Here is a 20,000-nt window from a genome sequence, read left to right as displayed (position 1 = left end):
AAAAAATATGTCTCCATTTTTTTTTTACCTGTTTTAACCCTATTTTTGTGAATTTTTATATTTCACTATAATTAACACCATACATTTGGCCTAAATCACTGGATATGTTGAATAAAGTTCACAAAACAGTTATTTTCTTATTTTTAACAGTATGATTGTATGTCAGTATTATGATTGTATGTCAAACAATTAGAGATAAGATCAATAACCAATCAGTTTCACCAAATACACATACTCCATTGCTGAAAGATAGCAAAATCACAGAATCACAGATGAGAGCTCAAACAACATTTAATTCATTTACATACACAACATATTAGATCTCACCTCCACAATTTCCTCATCAAAATCTACAACTAGTCTACTAAACCTTATTCCTACTCACCTTCTTAAGACTGCTCTCCCCTTCCTGGATAATGTTTTGCTCTAGATTATAAATAATTCAATGCTATCAGGACATGTACCACAGTCGTTTAAGACATCTGTTATTAAGCCCTCCCTCAAAAAACCTAGCCTTGTATCGATACTGGTCCTCCTGGACCTCAGCGCTGCCTTTGACACCATAGACAATGACATACTACTTAGGCTTGAAAATTTGATAGGCATCAAAGACTCAGCACTCGCTTGGTTTAGATCAGTGTTTTTCAAACACTAGTGTGCCGTAAGAGATCATCAGGTGTGCCGCAGAAAATTACCCTAATGTCACTCACTGGTCCAGAAAAGCAACTGTTGCATCAAATAATTTATAACCATGCTCTTATTGATTGCATGATTGCACTATTTGTGGTATGCAGGCATTGTACAATGGGGGCCCCATATCCAGTATTCACAGAATCATCACATATCCAGTTCAAAACAACAATTAAATTAGATATCACCTAAATGAATCAGAGGGCGCTTGTTATATTGAGCAGGTCTTGCATAGAAGCCATAAAAGGCCATATCTGTGTATTATTTGAATTTTTTTAGGCTATGGTATGTTTATTTTTTCCTCACACAGGATTAGTGTGTTAGTGTGCCGTGGGACATTTTAAGGGTCAAAAGTGTGCCGTGGAACAAAAAAGGTCGAAAAAACCCTGGTTTAGATCATACCTTCCTAACCGTCAACAATTTGTACAGGTCCATAATAAACCATCTACCCAGATTATGGTAAAATGTGGAGTGCCTCAAGGCTCAGTACTGAGGACCCTGTTGTTTAGCAGATGATACATAACTACCTCTCCATAAAACCTGATGAATTAACACCGTTAGCCAAACTTGACACATGTATAAGAGATATAAAGACATGGATGACGAATAATTTCCTGCTTTTGAACTCAGATAAAACAGAAAATCATGGTTTTAGGTTCTAAAAAGATGAGGGATATCCTATCCACATCACAGGCTACATATAGTGATCTTCCACTGACCTCATCCACAAGTGTTAAAAACCTAAGAGTTATAATTGACCAGGACCTAGCACTAAGTAATCACATAAAACAGATCACCAAAACTTAATTTTACCATTTAAGGAACATTTCAAAGATAAGGAAGTCCTTATCCTTACCAGATGCCGAGAAATTAATGTTTTGTCATCTCAAGGATAGAGTATTGCAATGCTATTGCAATGCTATTATGCTGGCTGTCATAATACCTGTCTAAAGAGCTTACAGCTTACAAAATGCAGCTGCTCACACACACACAAAATATGAACATATTTCCCCCCATCCTAGCATCTTTACACTGGCTACCTGTTAAAAGTCATTGACTTCAAAATATTACTTATAGTTCTTGGTTGGTTGCCTGCATTGAAAGAGGACACCTCATGAAGACGCTCTTTTGTCTGCTTCTGACAGAAGAAGCACTTATCTATGCTGAACAAGTGTCCCTCTAGATCAGGGGTCCCCAACCTTTTATGTTCCATGGACCGGTTTGATTCCCATTTTTTTTTCCACGGACCGGGGGGGGTTCACACTAGTTCACACTATGTATGAACAGTGAAGGTAACAAACTCTTAAAAATGTGAAAAATGTGAACTTGAAGAAGTGAAAATTGAACAATATGAACTATGAAAATTGAACAACTTGAAGCTATCTATCATGTGTGAACATGCTTAACAAAATATGGTAACAAAACATGGGAACTAAACGTGCATTACGAATATAATCAGTGGGAGCCCTGTGCTTGTTTCCCTGCAACAAGAAGGTTCCATCTGGGGGTGATGGAAGACAGTGACACCCTCAGTGTGTTTGAAATGTCCAGTCGATTGCGCAATTTGGTCTTAGTTGCAGTCATTGCCGAAAACCTGGCCTCGCATAGATACGTGGTGGGAAATGGTAGCAACGTTTTCAGCGCTTTTACGGCTATCTCGGGATATTCTGCTTTGGTTTTCATCCAAAAACCCGCCAGAGAGGTTTCCACATAGCCTACACACTCTTAAGACCACCGTCATTTGCAATTTCGATCAACTGTTCTTCCTCCTGCGCTGACAAGTTAGGACTATTCGCGATATTGCGGACCCACTCATTGGTTTGCCGTGGATCTTTAGAAGATGGGAAGTAACGCTCAAACTCATTTGAAAGCGCAACAAGGTGATCGCGCACCAGCTGCGAGAGAAAGGGCCCTGCCTCAGTCTCTCCCAAAACCCCCACTACTGTTTGGAACATATCAAATACACCCCGGTCCACTCGTCGTACCCACAAATCAAGCTTGGCTTTAAATGCAGCGACTTTATCTGCCAGTTTAAAGACAGTCGTCATTCTCCCCTGCAGTGACAGGTTGAGGTCATTAAGCAACCCGAATATGTCACACAGGTAAGCGAGTTTTGACACCCAGCCCTCATAACTAAAATATGCAGCTAATGGTGACTTTTTTTCTGTAAGAAATCTCTGCAGCGGCTCTCGCAACTCAAACACTTTGGCCAGTGACCTGCAACCAACTAACTTGGATAGCGTGCCACGGTGACCCATTCACCCTCTGTAACAACTGTGCCTCAATATCCTCTGACATATCATCAATTCCCCTATGGACAGTCCTTGCAGAAAGCGGTACCTGAGCTATTTTTTTAACCTGCAGCCTCCCCAAGGAGTTCATTGCACATGTCTAGCAGCAGGCAGAATTAACTCTTCCCCAATAGTAAAGGGCTTCTTAGATTTAGCAATCCGACTAGCCACTATGAGGCTTTTAGCGCAGCCACGTTCACCGATGTGGTTGCTTTACGCACTAGTTTTTTGTCCTTCTTGCTCGCGTTTCTTACGCTCAAAGAACTCAAGGGGTTTGTCTTTAAGTGTAGGATGCTTGGACTCTAGATGTCGAATTAGCTTTGATGGTTTCATTGCTTCGTTTGACAACTTATTGCCAAATACCACACATAAAGGACTTGGTGCATGCGAGTCCCGGTCTCTGCGAAACCATATTTTAAATATGACTCGTCATATTTCGTATTGAATGACCCCTTCTTTTTCTTTGAGGTATCTGGCTCACCATCGTCAGTGGGTATTATTGCGAATGTGACATTATTGCGAATTAAATTGAGTTTATTTAGTTTGCATGCATTTTTTTAAAACTCTTGTCGTAGGCTACGGCCCGGTTAGGAATGTCCCGGGCCACGACCCGGTGATTGGGGACCGCTGCTCTAGATGGACTTGATGCAGTTGCAGGTGTTGCTGCAGGTTCAGAAGATGGTCTACCGCGTCTTTTCTGAAGACACTGAGTCCTGCCTGCTTCACATGATTTCTAGTAGCGAATCTTAGCATGCTGCAGATGCTCACTGTTACAGGTGGATTTGTAGCAGTTCCAGTTGCCAAACTGCTTTGTTCTGTTGTAAAATAACTGCACTGTAACAATGTAATTGTTGGCTGATCTGTGATACCCATCTCCATACTCTCTCATGGACAAAAACAAGAAATTTGGCATATGTCTCTAGTGATGGGTCATTCACCAGTCCACACATATCTGCCACTGGATACATAGCCCAAAATCTGTTTCTTTTAGAATATGTGTGCCATCACCTGACTAACAGAAAGACACACCTCAGAAACTAGACTGTGCCACCATGAACTATGAAAATGTGCTTGCTCAAATATAGAAGGCTAGAAGGTCACTAATATCACCAACCATGAAGAACAGAGCACTATGTGCTTCAAGTTATTCGATATTATAAATTCTATCACTGCCAGCTATCAACAGCCACTGGTAGTCAGGGATGGATTACTGCACGGGCCTACCGGGCACAAACCCAGAGGCCCAAGGATTCAGAGGGCCCAAGCCATTGCATGGAATCATTGCCTCAATATCAACACATCATATCAACACATAGGCTATGAATCTGATTGAAATAAAGTATTGGCCATCCCCAAAATGCACCAGAATACAGGAAATCACATCAAAAAAATGTAAAAAATGTCCCCCGCAACAATTAGTGGGGAGCCCTTAATACATCTGGGCCCAGGGGGCTGAAAGTTCATAATCCGTCCAGGCTGGTAGTGTCTCTCTTTCTCTTTCTCTCTCTTACACACACACACACACACACACACACACACACACACCTGTCTGTTTGTCTATCTGATCCTTTACCCTTTCTTTTCTTCACACTTCCATAGGCTTCGGAAGGCCTTACAGACTTCAGCTGGTACTATGTAAAAGTCTATTAAACTTGATTTAACAGAGATCTCTGCACTTTGTGCTCACTAATTCTTGAGATAAGGGACAAAAGTACTTTTGAAAAGTGACAAACAAAAAATCGATACTACATTAATTTGAATGGGATATCATCATAAACATAGATCTCATCTATCATGCCTGAAAAGGAACAGGTTTTTTATTAACCACTTTTTATAAAAATTGACATTTACTGTCTTAGTAACTTGTCATTTTTCAACTCCGTCGGACACATGAAAATGTGTTTTTTTGTGTGTTTGATCAATTCAACAACACTGTAAAGTCTTTAAGTGTGTAGAAATGGTGTGCCTTAGCAAGGTTTAGTGATAAATTGCATTGTATACACTTTTAATATCATTTTACATTGTTTTGGAATAAGCCATTTTAAATTACCTTAATTTAGTTTACTATTTTTAAATTTTTAATATATACAATCAGTGGTTTTGTGCACACAAGACACTGATGCATGTAGATAAGTTGGTGTTTTAATGTATGAACACACTCAATTGAACAAAAGAAACATACATTTTTAAAAAAAATGAAAAACCTCCATCTTACAGGGTTGACACACAACTGACGGTGTTGACACGCAATTGACGGTGTTGACAAACTAATCGAGAATCAAACTGATTAAAGATATTTACCTAGTTTTGACATGGCAGTATCAAGGGAAAAGGTATCAAACTTCAAACAAAGAGTTTCTACAGGACCTCAGGCAAGTAAGTTCAAACAAAGAGTTTCTACAGGACCTCAGGCAAGTAAGTTCTATGTTTTGCTCCAATTTCTCTCAGCAAGTAGGTAAATCATTACTGCCTTCGGTGTAGAGCCAAGTATTAGATATTTATATATAATAGTTTGTCTAACCTGTGAGACTTGGGCATTGGACAAGAGGTGTTAAACATGCCTACACTCTATGAAGTCCATAACATCAGGGGCTATGTCATAGAGCTCCCTGGTCTGGCTTGCTTGGAGGGGACAAGCTGTCCCTGTCAGTTTCAAAATCTTTCACTGGACAGAAACAGACATCCCTCCTCCTAGCCTAGTCGCCTGCTGTAGTTTTACTGGTCACCTTGCTATTTTATAGTTGTATCAGGTAGCTTAGTTGACTTTACATTCTCCTATGGGCCTAACACTTCAGCCATTTGGAACAGAAGAACACACCAGAATAGGCCTGCTTAGTAAGCAGGATTTGATGGCTGCATTGCAATTTAATGCGGAAGTAATCCAAGTATTCAGAATACGTTACTCAGATTGAATGCGTTACAAAATACATATTTGGGCATGTATTGTATTCTGTAACAGAATACTTTTTGAAAGCATCCTTTCCAACACTGCCTACATCTCATGAGTCCCATGCGCTTTCCCACCAGTGGAGCTAGTTGGCTAGTTGATCAAACTTTTTCCAACTTAAAAAAAAAAAACTTAACTCCAGTCGCGATTCAAAGACCGCTGTTTTCCAGCAACAGCATCCATCTTCTTTGTTTTCAAGTAGCAAAAAATTCACGTGGAACCATCGGAACTCTGTCATCATTATGTTAAGCCCGCCCACCGACTCTACACGCGATATGATTGGCCTGATCGAAGTTTGATTTTTCCAGCTCACAAGCCAACAGAGAGTTGCTAGACTACCCTGGCTGCAAATTACATTTGCTGCTGCTAGGGTACGTCTAGATTTCTAGGCTACCCTCCTCCCATATTTAGGGTGAAAATTGGCAGTAGGATCACAAGGATGCAAAAACTTAACTTTCACATCTTGGTGTTCTATATCTACATCAATGGACTTTCCTAACCACCAGTGATCACCACTGCCAGCCAATCCCCTGTCTCAATACTGTTGATAATTATATCAACAGTAGCAACCCCAGGATCTTTCAATGGCTCCTCTTCCATTTCATCCACCAAATCTTGCATTTCATCCACCAAATCTTACATTTCATCAACCGAATCCCCTGCTCTCCCAACTCGTCTTCCATCTCCTGCATCAACATGGCCAATGGACGGCTCTTCCTGGCCCTTGCATCAGTCTGCTGCTCCTCTGAGCAGTCTCTTACAAGAGTAGCTGGGGGAAAGCATTGGCAATCCAATGGCTCACTGCAAGATAGTTGCATGATAGTTGTCTGTACCTAACACCAAACTGGCGAAGCCTATGAAGAAGCCAATACTTCTTTAGAACCTTGCCTGATACACTGCAAAAAATGAAATCTAACCAAGTGCTATTAATCGTATAATAAGATCAAACAATCTATTTGGTATTGTTTCTAGTATGAAAAGACTTACCTAGCGCTCTCTTGAAAGATCATTTTGACTTAATTTAAGAAGACTGACTTATTTTAAGGAGTCTTATCGAGACACATTTACTTAACGCACTGGCAGACAAATTGGCTTGCTTTTAGGACAAATTTGCTTAACGCACTGGAAGAAAAAATTGCTTATTTTCAGGATGAGATGTCTTAAAATAAGTCAAACATTTCTTAAATTAAGTCAAATGATTTCATGAAAAAGTGCTAGGTAAGTCTCTTTATACTGAAAACAATACAAACTAGTTTTTTTATCTTGATATAAGATTAATAATCTTGGTTAGATTTTATTAGATACACAGTTTTTGCAGTGTAATGCCATCAGTGACCTGATTTTTCAACGGCTCGTTTCTGTGCCACATGAGTTGTATAATTCCTTCTCAGCTCTTGTGGAAAAGAAGATATCTCCTAATGTTGGATTTCTGATGTTGGCTTCCCGTTATCATCCTCTCTGTTTCTGTTCATGGAGAATCTTCAATCATTTTATCTTTTAGTTTGACATTTGACTTTTTTATTTGAGCCTTCCTTTTCCGCCATTCCTGCTTTCTAAGTTTGTGTTGCTCTTTTGTTAATTTCTTAACCTTTTCTTTTAATGCTTTTATCTCCCTTGCATGTTTTTTCCTGTTTTTTCTCCTCTGTCTCTCAGCTGCAAGGGCACACTGGGTTGAGTAGGCTCCTCAACAGCCTGGTCCAGAGGACATTCTGGTGGGGTGTCTATTTCATTTAGCCATCTATTCTGCATAGCTCTGGACCTTTTCTTTGGTTTCCTCCAATACTTTCTGCGGTGCCTTTTTGCTCTGGGTCCTAATTCTCCTACTTGTTTTACTTTTTTATTTTGGACCCTGTCCTTCCATCTCTGTCTCTCCTTTTCTAACTGCTGTTTACTGTCTAACTGTCTCGTCTGCTTTCTGGGTCACTGTTAATTCTTTCTCTCCCTTTTCTCTGGTACTGTTTCTTTGTTTTTGCTCCTGTCTGCCTAGAGTAGATAAAAACAATACTTTTTATGAGTTATTATTATAAGTTATTTGGCATTTGGGTATATTAAGATGTTTTAAGTCAATCAACATGCATACTTAGATCATATTATCATGTTATGTAGTTGTTATACATTACTTAATGAGTATTTGGGAGCACTTTTCCACTCCGTCAGCTTAAATGTCAACAAAATACCAACTTTTATTTCAAACTTCTTGATTGAATTCAGCTCTACTTTGAAGACAGTGTTGACACATAAAAGCTGTGACCACAGGGATTTAAACTTGTTTGCTGAATATTTATTTTTTTTAAAACACTTATGAGACTACTGACCAAAATATGCCTGATTTATTTCGAATTTGAAAAATATCTGACGGAGTTGACATGAATTGAGGACAGATTTTGAAAGTAGAAAGTTTGTTGTTAATGTATAAAATAATGCAATGTTCACTTTAAGTATTTTGTGATATTTTATTAAGCCATCCAATTAACCTCATAATCATATTTGGGCATTTTGGGCATTTTAAAACACTTTATTTTTGCAGTTTGATACTGTAACCTCTACGGAGGACGAGTTCATTCGCATGGGCTTTCAGAGTACAGTGCCGGTATTTTATGAAATTACTATGAAATAATATAATTATAGCCAAAACTAAGAGTCTAAACATACACAAGTCTTTCATATCCAACTTTTAAAGCCTTTTTCAATGAAACAATTTATTGTTTTTTAAGGGAAATTGCAACATTTTGATGGGGGACATGTTTTGTCCCTTATCTCAAGAATCAGTGTGCTCTGAAAAAATGTTTTATAATGTTGTATTGTTTATGTGGTCCACTTTTGCACACTACCTTGTAGAATATCTTGCTTTTTTGGCACCAAACCCTATGCTATAATTCCAGCAATGTGAGGTTTATGGACAAAACACCAAATTTGACCTTTTCTGAATTTGACCTTTGATTTGGGTCATTCAAAACCTTCAAAAATAATACTCTCCAAAAATTAACATGCGAATCCCACAAGCCCCCAAATTAGACACATAGGCCCCCCTACTAGTAGGTAATCCAGACAGGCTGGGTGCTGGAGAGGGCTCTGGACTCCTAACTTCACTTCTCGTCTGTGCAGTTGACACTCAGAAGCATCACTTCAGCACCAATTCCATGGTACTTTGACATTTTTCATACATTTAAATGGAGCAACCTACTGGTTGTATATTCCATATTCCAGACATCGTTACCATATACTGAACAAACATGAATGCATTTCAGACATTTAGAGTGGCTTTATTGTGAGCAGTCCAGGGCACATCTGTGCCATAACTATCAAAATAATTATCATTAGCATCTTTTGATAAGTCACACACGGAAAGTAGTTGTATTATGCCTTCAAATCAGCAGGTTTTGGTTGGATACAGATTGCATAATTAAACAATATAGCACCAGTGGCTGGCTACTGTTTGACTGGACCTTGGCCTAACTGTTAATAACTACCTTGATAGGGTGTAGATATGAGCTTACACTGTTTCACTGAAAACACATAAATACAAGAAATAGTTATTCTACATTACTTTAAATACACCACATTTGTTTTTGCTTATTGCCCGCTTAAACAGGGCATGTGCAATAGTTGAATACGCGTGTCCTGTCCCCATTCAGCTAAGTGTTCTGTGAGTTTGTTGCTCATTATAAATATTGGGAGTGAGTCTGCAAATCTTACTTCGTTGTTGTCGTATATTGCCTCCACAATCTATGATTGCCACATAAAAAAATATTTTTTTAGCTTAATTTGTGAGGACTTGTTCATAGTTTGCAGTAAGCAGTAAGTTCAAATATGTGACATATGCCAATATTTCTGTTTACAGATCTGGAACAGTTTGAAATCCTACCAGATGGGGCACAAGTAATTGTTGAGCAGTGGCAGCTTCTGTGACGACATATGTTCACATTCATGGCACAAATCAAACGGGACCAGAAAATAATTATTTTCTCACATTCACTTGCATTGACGATTTTTCAATCTAGAGGTCCAGCGGAAAGGGCGGGACTTACCAGCTCTATAAACGGCTTCATAACCGTTCTTCAGAAAATCTATGGGTGACGTCACAGACGCTTTGTCCATATTTTTTACAGTCTATGGGAACAACACACACTTCAAATGAGCTGCTGGTGTGTATTACAGCAACACACACTTCAAATGAGCTGCTGGTGTGTATTGTAGCAACACACACTTCAAATGAGCTTCTGGTGTGTAGTGTAGTGTAACAACACACACTTTAAATGAGCTGCTGGTGTGTAGTGTAGCAACACACACTTCAAATGAGCTGCTGGTGTGTAGTGGAGCTTTGCACACTTCTGGTGGTGAAGTGAAGGCATTAGAGTTGCTTGGTAATTAGGGTAGAGTACAATAACAAGAAGTGCATCAGTGAGGGCTGTTTTTAAACAGCCAAGTGTCAGTTCTAGTCATAGGATCAGCAAGACTAAGTAGTGCTAAGGTCCACGGAATCAGAGATACAAAAAAGCATTGGGCAGGAAATGGCATTGGGCAGGATTGTCAAATATCTTCACAAGGATGGTAGTTGTGAGTGTATTAATGCATCTGTGTGTGTATGAGTGTATATATGTGTATGAGTGTATGTGTGTATGATTGGGTATGAGTGTACATGTGTGTATGAGTGGGTATGAGTGTATATATGTGTCTGTGTGTGTGTGTGTGTCTGTGTGGGTATGAGTGTATATATATGTGTGTGTGTGTATGTGTGTATGAGTGTATATATGTGTGTGTGTGTGTGTGTGTGTGTGTGTGTGTGTGTGTGTGTGTGTGTGTGTGTATGAGTGTATATGTGTATCTCTGTGTGTATGAGTGTATATACAGTATGTGTCTGTGTGGGTATGAGTGTATATGTGTGTGTGTGTGTGTGTGTGGGTATGAGTGTATATATGTGTGTGTGTGGGGGGTATGAGTGTATATATGTGTCTGTGTGTGTGTGTGTGTGTATATGTGTATGAGTGTATATGTGTATCTGTGTGTGTATGAGTGTATATGTGTGTCTGTGTGTGTGTGTGTGTGTGTGTGTGTCTGTGTGGGTATGAGTGTATGTGTGTGTGTGTGTGTGTGTGTGTATATGTGTCTGTGTGGGTGTGGGTATGAGTGTACATGTGTGTATGAGTGTGTATGAGTGAATATATGTGTCTGTGTGGGTATGAGTGTATATATGATTCTGTGTGGTTGTGTGTATAAATGTGTCTGTGTGTGTGTGTGTGTGTGTGTGTCTGTGTGGGTATGAGTGTATGTGTCTGTGTGTGTGTGTGTGTGTATATATATGTCTGTGTGGATATTAGTGTATATGTCTGCGAGTACATGTGTGTTCCAGTGCATGAGTGTGTAGGCTATCTGTGTGTATGTGTGTGTGTGTACGTGTATGTATGTGTGTGTGTGTGTGTATGTGCATGTGTGTGTGTGCACGCGATGCGTGTGCCTCCCCCACCTTGACCCTCAGACATGAAGGTGCCGCGTTACGTTAGCGTGTGCGTTGAAGAGGTGCGTGCGTCCGCTGAAGTGCTTGTTTTGTAGCCGCAGCTGGTCCTTGTGGTAGTAGTAGCTGTGCACCGGGATCTGCTGCTTGTACCAGTGGATGACCATGCCCCCCTGCAGGAACCTGCACGGCAACACACAGTCCTCCTGGAACGCACACACCACCTCCGCGTCTCTGGGCCGGGACAGGACGTCTGCAGCAGAGCCAGGGTCAATGTTCATATGTATACATATACACATTATAGAATACATTATAGAATATATACATTATAGAATATATACATTATAGAATACATTATAGAATATATACATTATAGAATATATACATTATAGAATAAAGCTACGAGAGTGGGAGGTTCGATGTTGATGTGTGTGTGTGTGTGTGTGTGTGTTTGATGTCCGTGTGTGTGTGTGTGTGTGTCAGTTTCCTTTACTTCACACCGAAGGCTCTAACCTAAGACTAATAATGCACTTTCCTACAACACCCCCACCTCCTGCACCTGTGTCCATTCACCCAACCATGACCTGTCTGCAGACACACACACACACACACACACACACACATTTCTCACCCAACCATGACCTGACTGCCCTTTAGAGAAGGAACAAAGAACTACATGGCCACCCCCTCACACACACACACACACACACACACACACACACACACACACACACACACACACTTCCCACACTCACTCACTAAGTAGTCCTGACTGACTTGTTCCAGACACATAAATGTGCCAATATGTGCCAGATGAATTTCACGATGACTACATCAGAATAGTATGAGATTGATAGGGGATTGTTTTCCCTGGACCTAAAGCAGGCACTGTAGATGCAGATGTAAGGAGTCTGTAAATTCTATATGTTTTTTCTATTTTCTTTTAGTGTGAATCTTACGGCTATTTATCTATCTTTCTGATATAGCTTTAATATCTCTAAGTAAAGAGTAGACTAAAGTAAAGTAGAGTAGAATAGAGTAGAGTAGAGTAGAGTAGAAATGAGCAGAGTAGAGATGAGTAGAATAGAGTAGAGATGAATAGAGTAGAGTAGAGTAGAATAGAATAGAGTAGAATAGAGTAGAGTAGAGTAGAGTAGAGAGATGAGTAGAGTAGAGATGGAGTAGAGTAGAGATGGAGTAGAGTAGAGATGAATAGAGTAGAGTAGAGATGGAGTAGAGTAGAGATGAGAAGAGATGAGTAGAGTAGAGATGAGTAGAGTAGAGATGGAGTAGAGTAGAGATGGAGTAGAGTAGAGATGAGTAGAATAGAGTAGAGATGAATAGAGTAGAGTAGAGATGGAGTAGAGTAGAGATGGAGTAGAGTAGAGATGAGTAGAGTAGAGATGAGTAGAGATGAGTAGAGATGAGTAGAGTAGAGATGAGTAGAGATGAGTAGAGTAGATGAGTAGAGTAGAGATGAGTAGAGTAGAGATGAGTAGAGATGAGTAGAGATGAGTAGAGTAGAGTAGAGATGAGTAGAGATGAGTAGAGTAGAGATGAGTAGAGTAGAGATGAGTAGAGATGAGTAGAGTAGAGTAGAGATGAGTAGAGTAGAGATGAGTAGAGTAGAGATGAGTAGAGAGATGAGTAGAGTAGAGTAGAGATGGAGTAGAGTAGAGATGAGTAGAGTAGAGATGAGTAGAAAGGAGTAGAGTAGAGATGAGTAGAGTAGAGATGAGTAGAGATGAGTAGAGATGAGTAGAATAGAGTAGAGTAGAGTAGAGTAGAGTAGAGATGGAGTAGAGTAGAGATGAGTAGAGTAGAGTAGAGTAGAGATGAGAAGAGATGAGTAGAGTAGAGTAGAGATGAGTAGAATAGAGTAGAGTAGAGATGAGAAGAGATGAGTAGAGTAGAGATGAGTAGAGTAGAGCAGAGTAGAGTAGAGAGATGAGTAGAGTAGAGATGGAGTAGAGTGAGATGAGTAGAGTAGAGTAGAGCAGAGTAGAGTAGAGATGAGTAGAGTAGAGATGAGTAGAGTAGATGAGTAGAGTAGAGATGGAGTAGAGTAGAGCAGAGTAGAGTAGAGATGAGTAGAGTAGAGTAGAGTAGAGTAGATGAGTAGAGTAGAGATGAGTAGAGATGAGTAGAGCAGAGTAGAGTAGAGATGAGTAGAGTAGAGATGAGTAGAGATGAGAAGAGATGAGTAGAGTAGAGTAGAGTAGAGATGAGTAGAGATGAGTAGAATAGAGTAGAGATGAGAGTAGAGATGAGTAGAGTAGAGCAGAGTAGAGTAGAGTAGAGATGGAGTAGAGTAGAGATGAGTAGAGATGAGAAGAGATGAGTAGAGTAGAGTAGAGTAGAGATGAGAGTAGAGATGAGAAGAGATGAGTAGAGTAGAGTAGAGCAGAGTAGAGTAGAGTAGAGCAGAGTAGAGTAGAGTGAAGTAAAAGTAAAAGTGAAGGGAAGTGAAGTGAAGTGAAGTGAAGTGAAGTGAAGTGAAGTAGCACACACACAAATGCCAGAGTTTGTAAATTGGAATCGTAGTGAATTCATACCCTTGAAGACGACAGACTAGAGGTCTACAAGACGTCTGGTCATAGTAGACAGTGATGCATTTAACAAACTTTTAAAATGCCTTCATGTAGACGCCCTTGATTTTAATCGAGGTGGCACTTATACAAAGACAAGCATCTTCTTTAACTCTAGTTGGTTTTCACTCAGTTTCAATCCTAATAAGAGGCAAAGAGACAAAATGGCTAACCTGCACAGAGCACACAGGGCCTGTTGGAGACCAGCTGCCACAACCGTGTGGTAAGAGTATAAATTAGAATATGTGATGTGACACTCGTGTGGTAAGAGTATAAATTAGACCTGATGTGACACTCGTGTGGTAAGAGTATAAATTAGACCTGATGTGACACTCGTGTGGTAAGAGTATAAATTAGAAGACGTGATAGTAGTTCACTTATTAGTTTAGTAGTAGTACTTATTACATCTGTAGTACTTATTACATCTGAGTTTTGCATGAGGCACAGAGACACAAACAAGATGAAAAATAAGATGAACAGATAACGAAAGAGAAGAAAGACATTAGAGTGTCTTCTTGAGAGAAAAAAAAAGAAGATGGAGTGAGATGTGGGGCCGCAGAAGATGATATCTATTAAAGATTAAACATTCAGACTTCTACATTATCGTCTATAGAGCATATACGTCTTAAAGGAAAGTCACGTGTGAATGTGTGTGTGTGTGTTTAGAAGTGTGTGTGTGTGTTTGTAGGTGTGTGTTCTGCTCGTACCTTTAGAGGTGGTGAGGTCCAGCATCCACAACAGGAACATGAGCAAAACAGGAGGCCTGTGTGTCCAAGGCATGACTGAGACAGAATGAGCGCATTTCCACTCAGACAGAGAAAGTGTGTGTGTGTGTGTGTGTGTGTGTGTGTGTGTGTAAGAGAGAGAGAGAAGGAGAGCGAGAGAGAAGGAGAGTAAGGGAGAGAGAGAGAGAGAGTGAGAGAGAGAGAATAGGAGAGCGTGAGAGAGAGAGAGAGTAAGGGAGAGAGAGAGAGTGAGAAAAGGAGAGCGTGAGAGAGAGAGAGAGAGAGAGAGAGCAAAAAAGAGAGGAGGAAGCTGAGAGCGGAGAGGGAGAGAGAGAGAAAGGGAGAGAGAGAGAGAGAGCGATGGATGAGCACATTAGGCAGAGGGAGTAAAACTTTAACCAGACTGCTCCTGAGTGAACATAATGAGCCCTCGCCATGTACCACCATAAATGAACCAGCAATTACACATGGACTCACAACTCCTGTGTGTGTGTATGTGTGTGTGTGTGTGTGTGTGTGTGTGTGTGTGTGTGTGTGTGTGTGTGTGTGTGTGTGTGTGTGTCCTCATGAGTGTGCAAGATTTGCTTTGAATGCTTCATTGCACATTCAACCAGAACACCTCACAGACAATGTGTGTGTGTGTGTGTGTGTGTGAGAAAGAGACAGAGACAGAGAGAGAGAGTGAGAGTGAGAGTGAGAGTGAGAGTGAGAGTGAGAGTGAGAGGAGGGAATGAAGAGAAAGTGAGAGAGAGAGAGAGAGAGAGATTGACTGATTTCTTTCACCAAAGGAGGGGAGTACGACAGGGCTGTAGTTTAAGCCCTACACTGTTTAACGTCTATATAGACAAATTGGCAAACACATTGCAGAACTCTGCAGGTTCAGGACTCATGCTGCAGAACACTGAGGTCAAGTGCTTGTTTTTCGCAGACGACTTGGTTTTGATATCACCAACAAAAGAGGGCTTGCAGCACCACAAAAACCTTCCAAGCTGCAGGGAAACACCAACAATTTTAAAATAGACAACAGGACAACTGACCAGACAAATAACTACACCTATCTAGGCATAACTCTGACTTCAACGGGACACTTCGGCTTGGCTGTGAAGGAACTCAAAGAAAATGCCATTTATGCCATTAAAAGATCAATTAGATTTGAGCTACCAATTAGAATTTGGATTAAACTTTTTAAAACTGTGATCGAACCAATTGCACTATATGGCTCTGAGGCATGGGGTTTTGGGACATGAATTTCAACCTGGGATAAACACTATCGAAGCCCTGCATGCAGAGTTCTGCAAAAGTATCCTCCCGGGTACAGAGGAAGACATAACAATGCATGCAGGGCAGAATTAGGGCAATACCAAGTATCATCAATATTCAAAAAGAGCCCTCAAATTCTGGCAACACATTAAAATGAGCAACCCCGACTCACTCCACCATCTAGCACTTTAAAGCCAAGAGCAAAACATAGGAAGGAGCCCACTTAGCCAACTTGTCCTGAGACTGACCTCACACCATCCCACATCACTGAGGCCCGGGACAATGTTACAGTAGCAAGAACAATTAGACCCAACCAAATTACAAACAATGAAAAGGAAAATTACATCACCTATTGGAAAGAAGTTACTAAAACACAACCTAAATTACAATGTTATTTGGCCCTAAAAAGGGAAATACACAACAGCTACTTACCTGAGTACACTAAAAGACCCAAAACTCAGGAAAACCATGACTATGTACAGACTCAGTGAGCATAGTCTCTCCATAGAAAAAGGCAGACACAGGCAGACCTGGCTGCCCAGAGAGGAGAGGCTGTGCTCACACTGCAGCTTGGGGGCTGTGGAGACAGAGCTCCACTTCTTAACAGAATGCCCAAAATATGAGGAAATACGGACATTATTATTCAATAAATTAAATTCAACCCTCCCTGAGTTTCAAACCTTGACAAATGAGGCTAAATTGCCTTACATCCTCGGAGAGAATGAGGATGTGGTCATTCTGGCTGCAAAATTTGTAGCAGCCTGCCACAACCTGAGGGACAGCCAGTGAGGCCACAACCACCAACAATGTTGTATATTTGTTCTTATTATTAGAATTGTTGTTTTACTTTTATGTCTTCTATGTCTACTTTTATGTCCTCTTATATGTTAATTCCACAATTCTGTTAAGTATGTATTTATTTTCTATTTTGTCCTCTTTACCTCTTATGATGTAATTGAGCTTTGGCAATAATGTTCATGCAACGTTCATGCCAATAAAGCTTTCTTGAATTGAATTGAATTGAATTGAGAGAGAGGGAGTGAAAGAGAGAGAGAGAGAGAGGAAGTGAAAGAGAGAGAGAGAGAGAGAGAGAGAGAGAGGAGTGTCCCAAGGGATATAATGAAATTGTAATGAAATTGAAATTCCCTCCCTAAAAAACAGTCATATACGTCATGGCAGGAGTTCTGGTGGAATTTTGGTGTGGTACAAAGAAAAGCTCACTAAACACATTTCTATAGTGCAATTAGGCAAATCACACTGTTGGCTAAAACTACAAAGTAGCACGGGTACATCTGTAAATGACATATACTTATGTGCCATATATGTCCCCCCAATAGAATCCCCCTACTATGAGGAGGAATACATGGACAACCTTTACACAGATATCAGCCATTTCCAGGCCCAGGGGAATGTGCTGCTGTGTGGGGACCTAAATGCCAGAACCGGGTCTGAAATAGACTATGTAGACCCACAAGGTAACAACCATGTTTTTGATCAAAGCCAACTGTACTTCACACCTAATTTACCCATGAGACACAGCCTTGACTATACTGTCAACAAAAACGGAAAAGAGCTAGTGCACCTCTGTCGAGCCTTAGGTCTGTACATTCTTAATGGCAGGATCAGAGGGGACTCTTTAGGGAGGTTCACGTATTGTTCAGCTCTTGGAGCTAGTGTAGTTGACTATGCAATCACTGACATGGACCCCACCTCCTTGAAAGCATTCACTGTCAGGCAGCAAACTCCACTATCAGACCATAACCAGACTAACATCTTCCTTAAGATCATAAAGCAGCCAAAAATTGAGTCCAGTAAACTATTCAAACTAAACAAAAGGTATAGATGGACTCATGACAGCCCAGGACATTTTGTTAACGCTTTAAACTCCCCAGAATTAAAAGAAGGCATTGAATGCTACAATTCAAAAGCATTTGAAATCAGCAAAGCTGGTGTTAATAAAGCCACTGATGAGTTAAATCAAATATGTCTAAAAGCAGCAGATGTAGCTGGCATTCAAACTTATTACAAAAAGAAAAACAAATAACAAAAGAGAAGAAAAATGGTTTGATAATGAATGTAAACAACTCAGGAAAAAACTCAGAAATCTCTCAAACCTTAAACACCACCAACCCGAGCATGTATTTGACAAGAGTATGAAACACTGAAGCACTACAAATGGCTGCTAAGAAAAACCCTCAATAGAAATGAGGAATCAATTAAGAACAATTAGTTCTGGGAAATGTGGAGCAATTTGAATAAATCTAAACCACAAAACCTACCTATTCAAAATGGAGAAATCTGGAAAAAACATTCACACAACAATATCTTGAAAAGGCAGTCAAGGACAGCCAAAAATCCACTTGATTTCCCAATTACTCAAATTGAACTTGAATCCAAAATGAAAAAGCTGAAAAATAAAAAATCCCGCGGCCCTGATAATATTAGAGGGGAAATGATTAAAAACAGCACGCCTGAGCTGCAAAGAGCAATGCTCAAACTATTCAACCTCACCTTACGTTTGGGCTGTTTACCTGACATCTGGAGCCAAGGATTTATTACACTATACAAGAGTGGAGATAAATTAGACAATAACAATTTCAGAGGCATTTGTGTGAACAGTACTCTGGGGAAGATGTTTAACACTATTCTCAGTGATCAAATTGTAACCTTCCTTATGGAGCACAATGTCCTGAGCAAAAATCAAATTTCTCCCAAATTACCGCACTACGGACCACATTTAAACCCTACACACCCTAATGACTAAACATGTAAACCAAACAAAAAATTCTTCATTCTTCTTTGTACGCCAAACACACCTAAAGTGTTCCTAGCCAAAGAGCACAATTTTCATCTGACAATAGACCACACTTCCAGACAAAGTCACTGTACCATTCAGTAACTCCTGCCGTTTACATTGGTAATTAAATGACTGGACAGGCGTTTACCTAGCATGCCCTCTAAATAAGCTATTATCAGTGAGGTCACTTTTGAAGATTGTTTGGGGGACTTGGTGACCCCAAGATGACACCTTTGTCTATAACTCTCCAATTGTGGTCTTTATGGAATTTTTTGCCTATCTTACCATCCTCCATACTGTACGTGGGGGCGAGAAAACCATGGGTCTTTGACCAAGCATGTTTGTTACATTTCCAGTTGATTAGAACCTTTTAATCATTGTTTTAACTGTAAATATAGGCATTTTCAACAAAGTACCTAGTTTATATACACATTCACTGACTTACAAATGTCAACACACTTTCTTTTTATTTAAATTTAGCATATTTTCTTGTCTTTCTGATGTTGAAAAATGACAAGAGGATTTAGCCTCTGTGTCACTTTATTTTCATACCTTAGTGAAAGACAAAGTAATGAACTACCTCTGAAAGTTCACAGACACTCTGATTAACTTCAAACAAAGTTGAAATTAGATAGGGAAATGCTTCTGCTAGGTTTTGTATGTAAGATTTTCTAGGGGTGCCAATAATTGTAAGCAACGTGTTTTCGTTAAAAATATTTATTTCTTTATGAGATTTTCTTTTTTCTCAGAATACATTTTCTTCCCTTCAAGGGTGGATTTTTCCTTGTTGTTTTCATTGTGAGAGTACAATGAATCATCAAAAGATTAGTTTTTATGCCTGTTTTTAGTCAACATTACCAAAGGTGCCAATAATTCTGGAGGGTACTGTACATGGAGGACACATAGGCAAACACGTACACAAAAGTAACTTTATTTATTTCATAACCTATACCACAGCTGGACTGTTCATTATTTGTAGACAATATCTAGCTTTTATTTCTCAGAAAAACAATATTAGATGGCTGTGGTCTTTTGGACCTCAGATGGCACTGCATCAAAACCAGACCTGTTTCTGTAAAGGAAATCACTGTATGGACTCAGGAAAACCTCTGATAACCATTGTCTACGTGCACAGTTTGGTACTCAATTCAAAAACTTTAAACCATGCAACAGGCAAAATTGTATTGAGGCATGATACAGAAAATACCACCGTCTTATCTGGGCCTGAGCTTGTTTAAAATGGACTGAGG

The 20,000-nt window shown here is 39.9% G+C and overlaps 2 protein-coding genes across 3 annotated transcripts in view; both read right to left on the bottom strand.

Moving 5' to 3' along the window:
• The window catches only part of LOC125285555, a 25,678-nt gene extending 14,017 nt beyond the window's left edge, over window positions 1-11,661 (bottom strand). The window contains exon 1 of the mRNA XM_048230077.1: window positions 11,425-11,661. Coding sequence (XP_048086034.1) covers window positions 11,425-11,661 — 237 coding nt within the window. The remainder of the gene's footprint in view (window positions 1-11,424) is intronic.
• Window positions 11,662-19,665: 8,004 nt separating this feature from the next.
• Window positions 19,666-20,000, bottom strand: part of LOC125290931 — an 11,282-nt gene continuing 10,947 nt past the window's right edge. For both annotated transcript variants that reach the window (XM_048237379.1, XM_048237380.1), the window contains exon 5: window positions 19,666-20,000. This exon is cut by the window's right edge and continues 1,116 nt beyond it. The gene's annotated coding sequence lies outside the window, so the exon portion shown is untranslated.

This window comes from Alosa alosa, chromosome 2, assembly GCF_017589495.1.
Source record: "Alosa alosa isolate M-15738 ecotype Scorff River chromosome 2, AALO_Geno_1.1, whole genome shotgun sequence".
NCBI lineage: Eukaryota > Metazoa > Chordata > Actinopteri > Clupeiformes > Clupeidae > Alosa > Alosa alosa.
The sequence above is the reverse complement of the archived record's forward strand: the minus strand, read 5'-3'. Positions and strand labels throughout refer to the sequence as shown.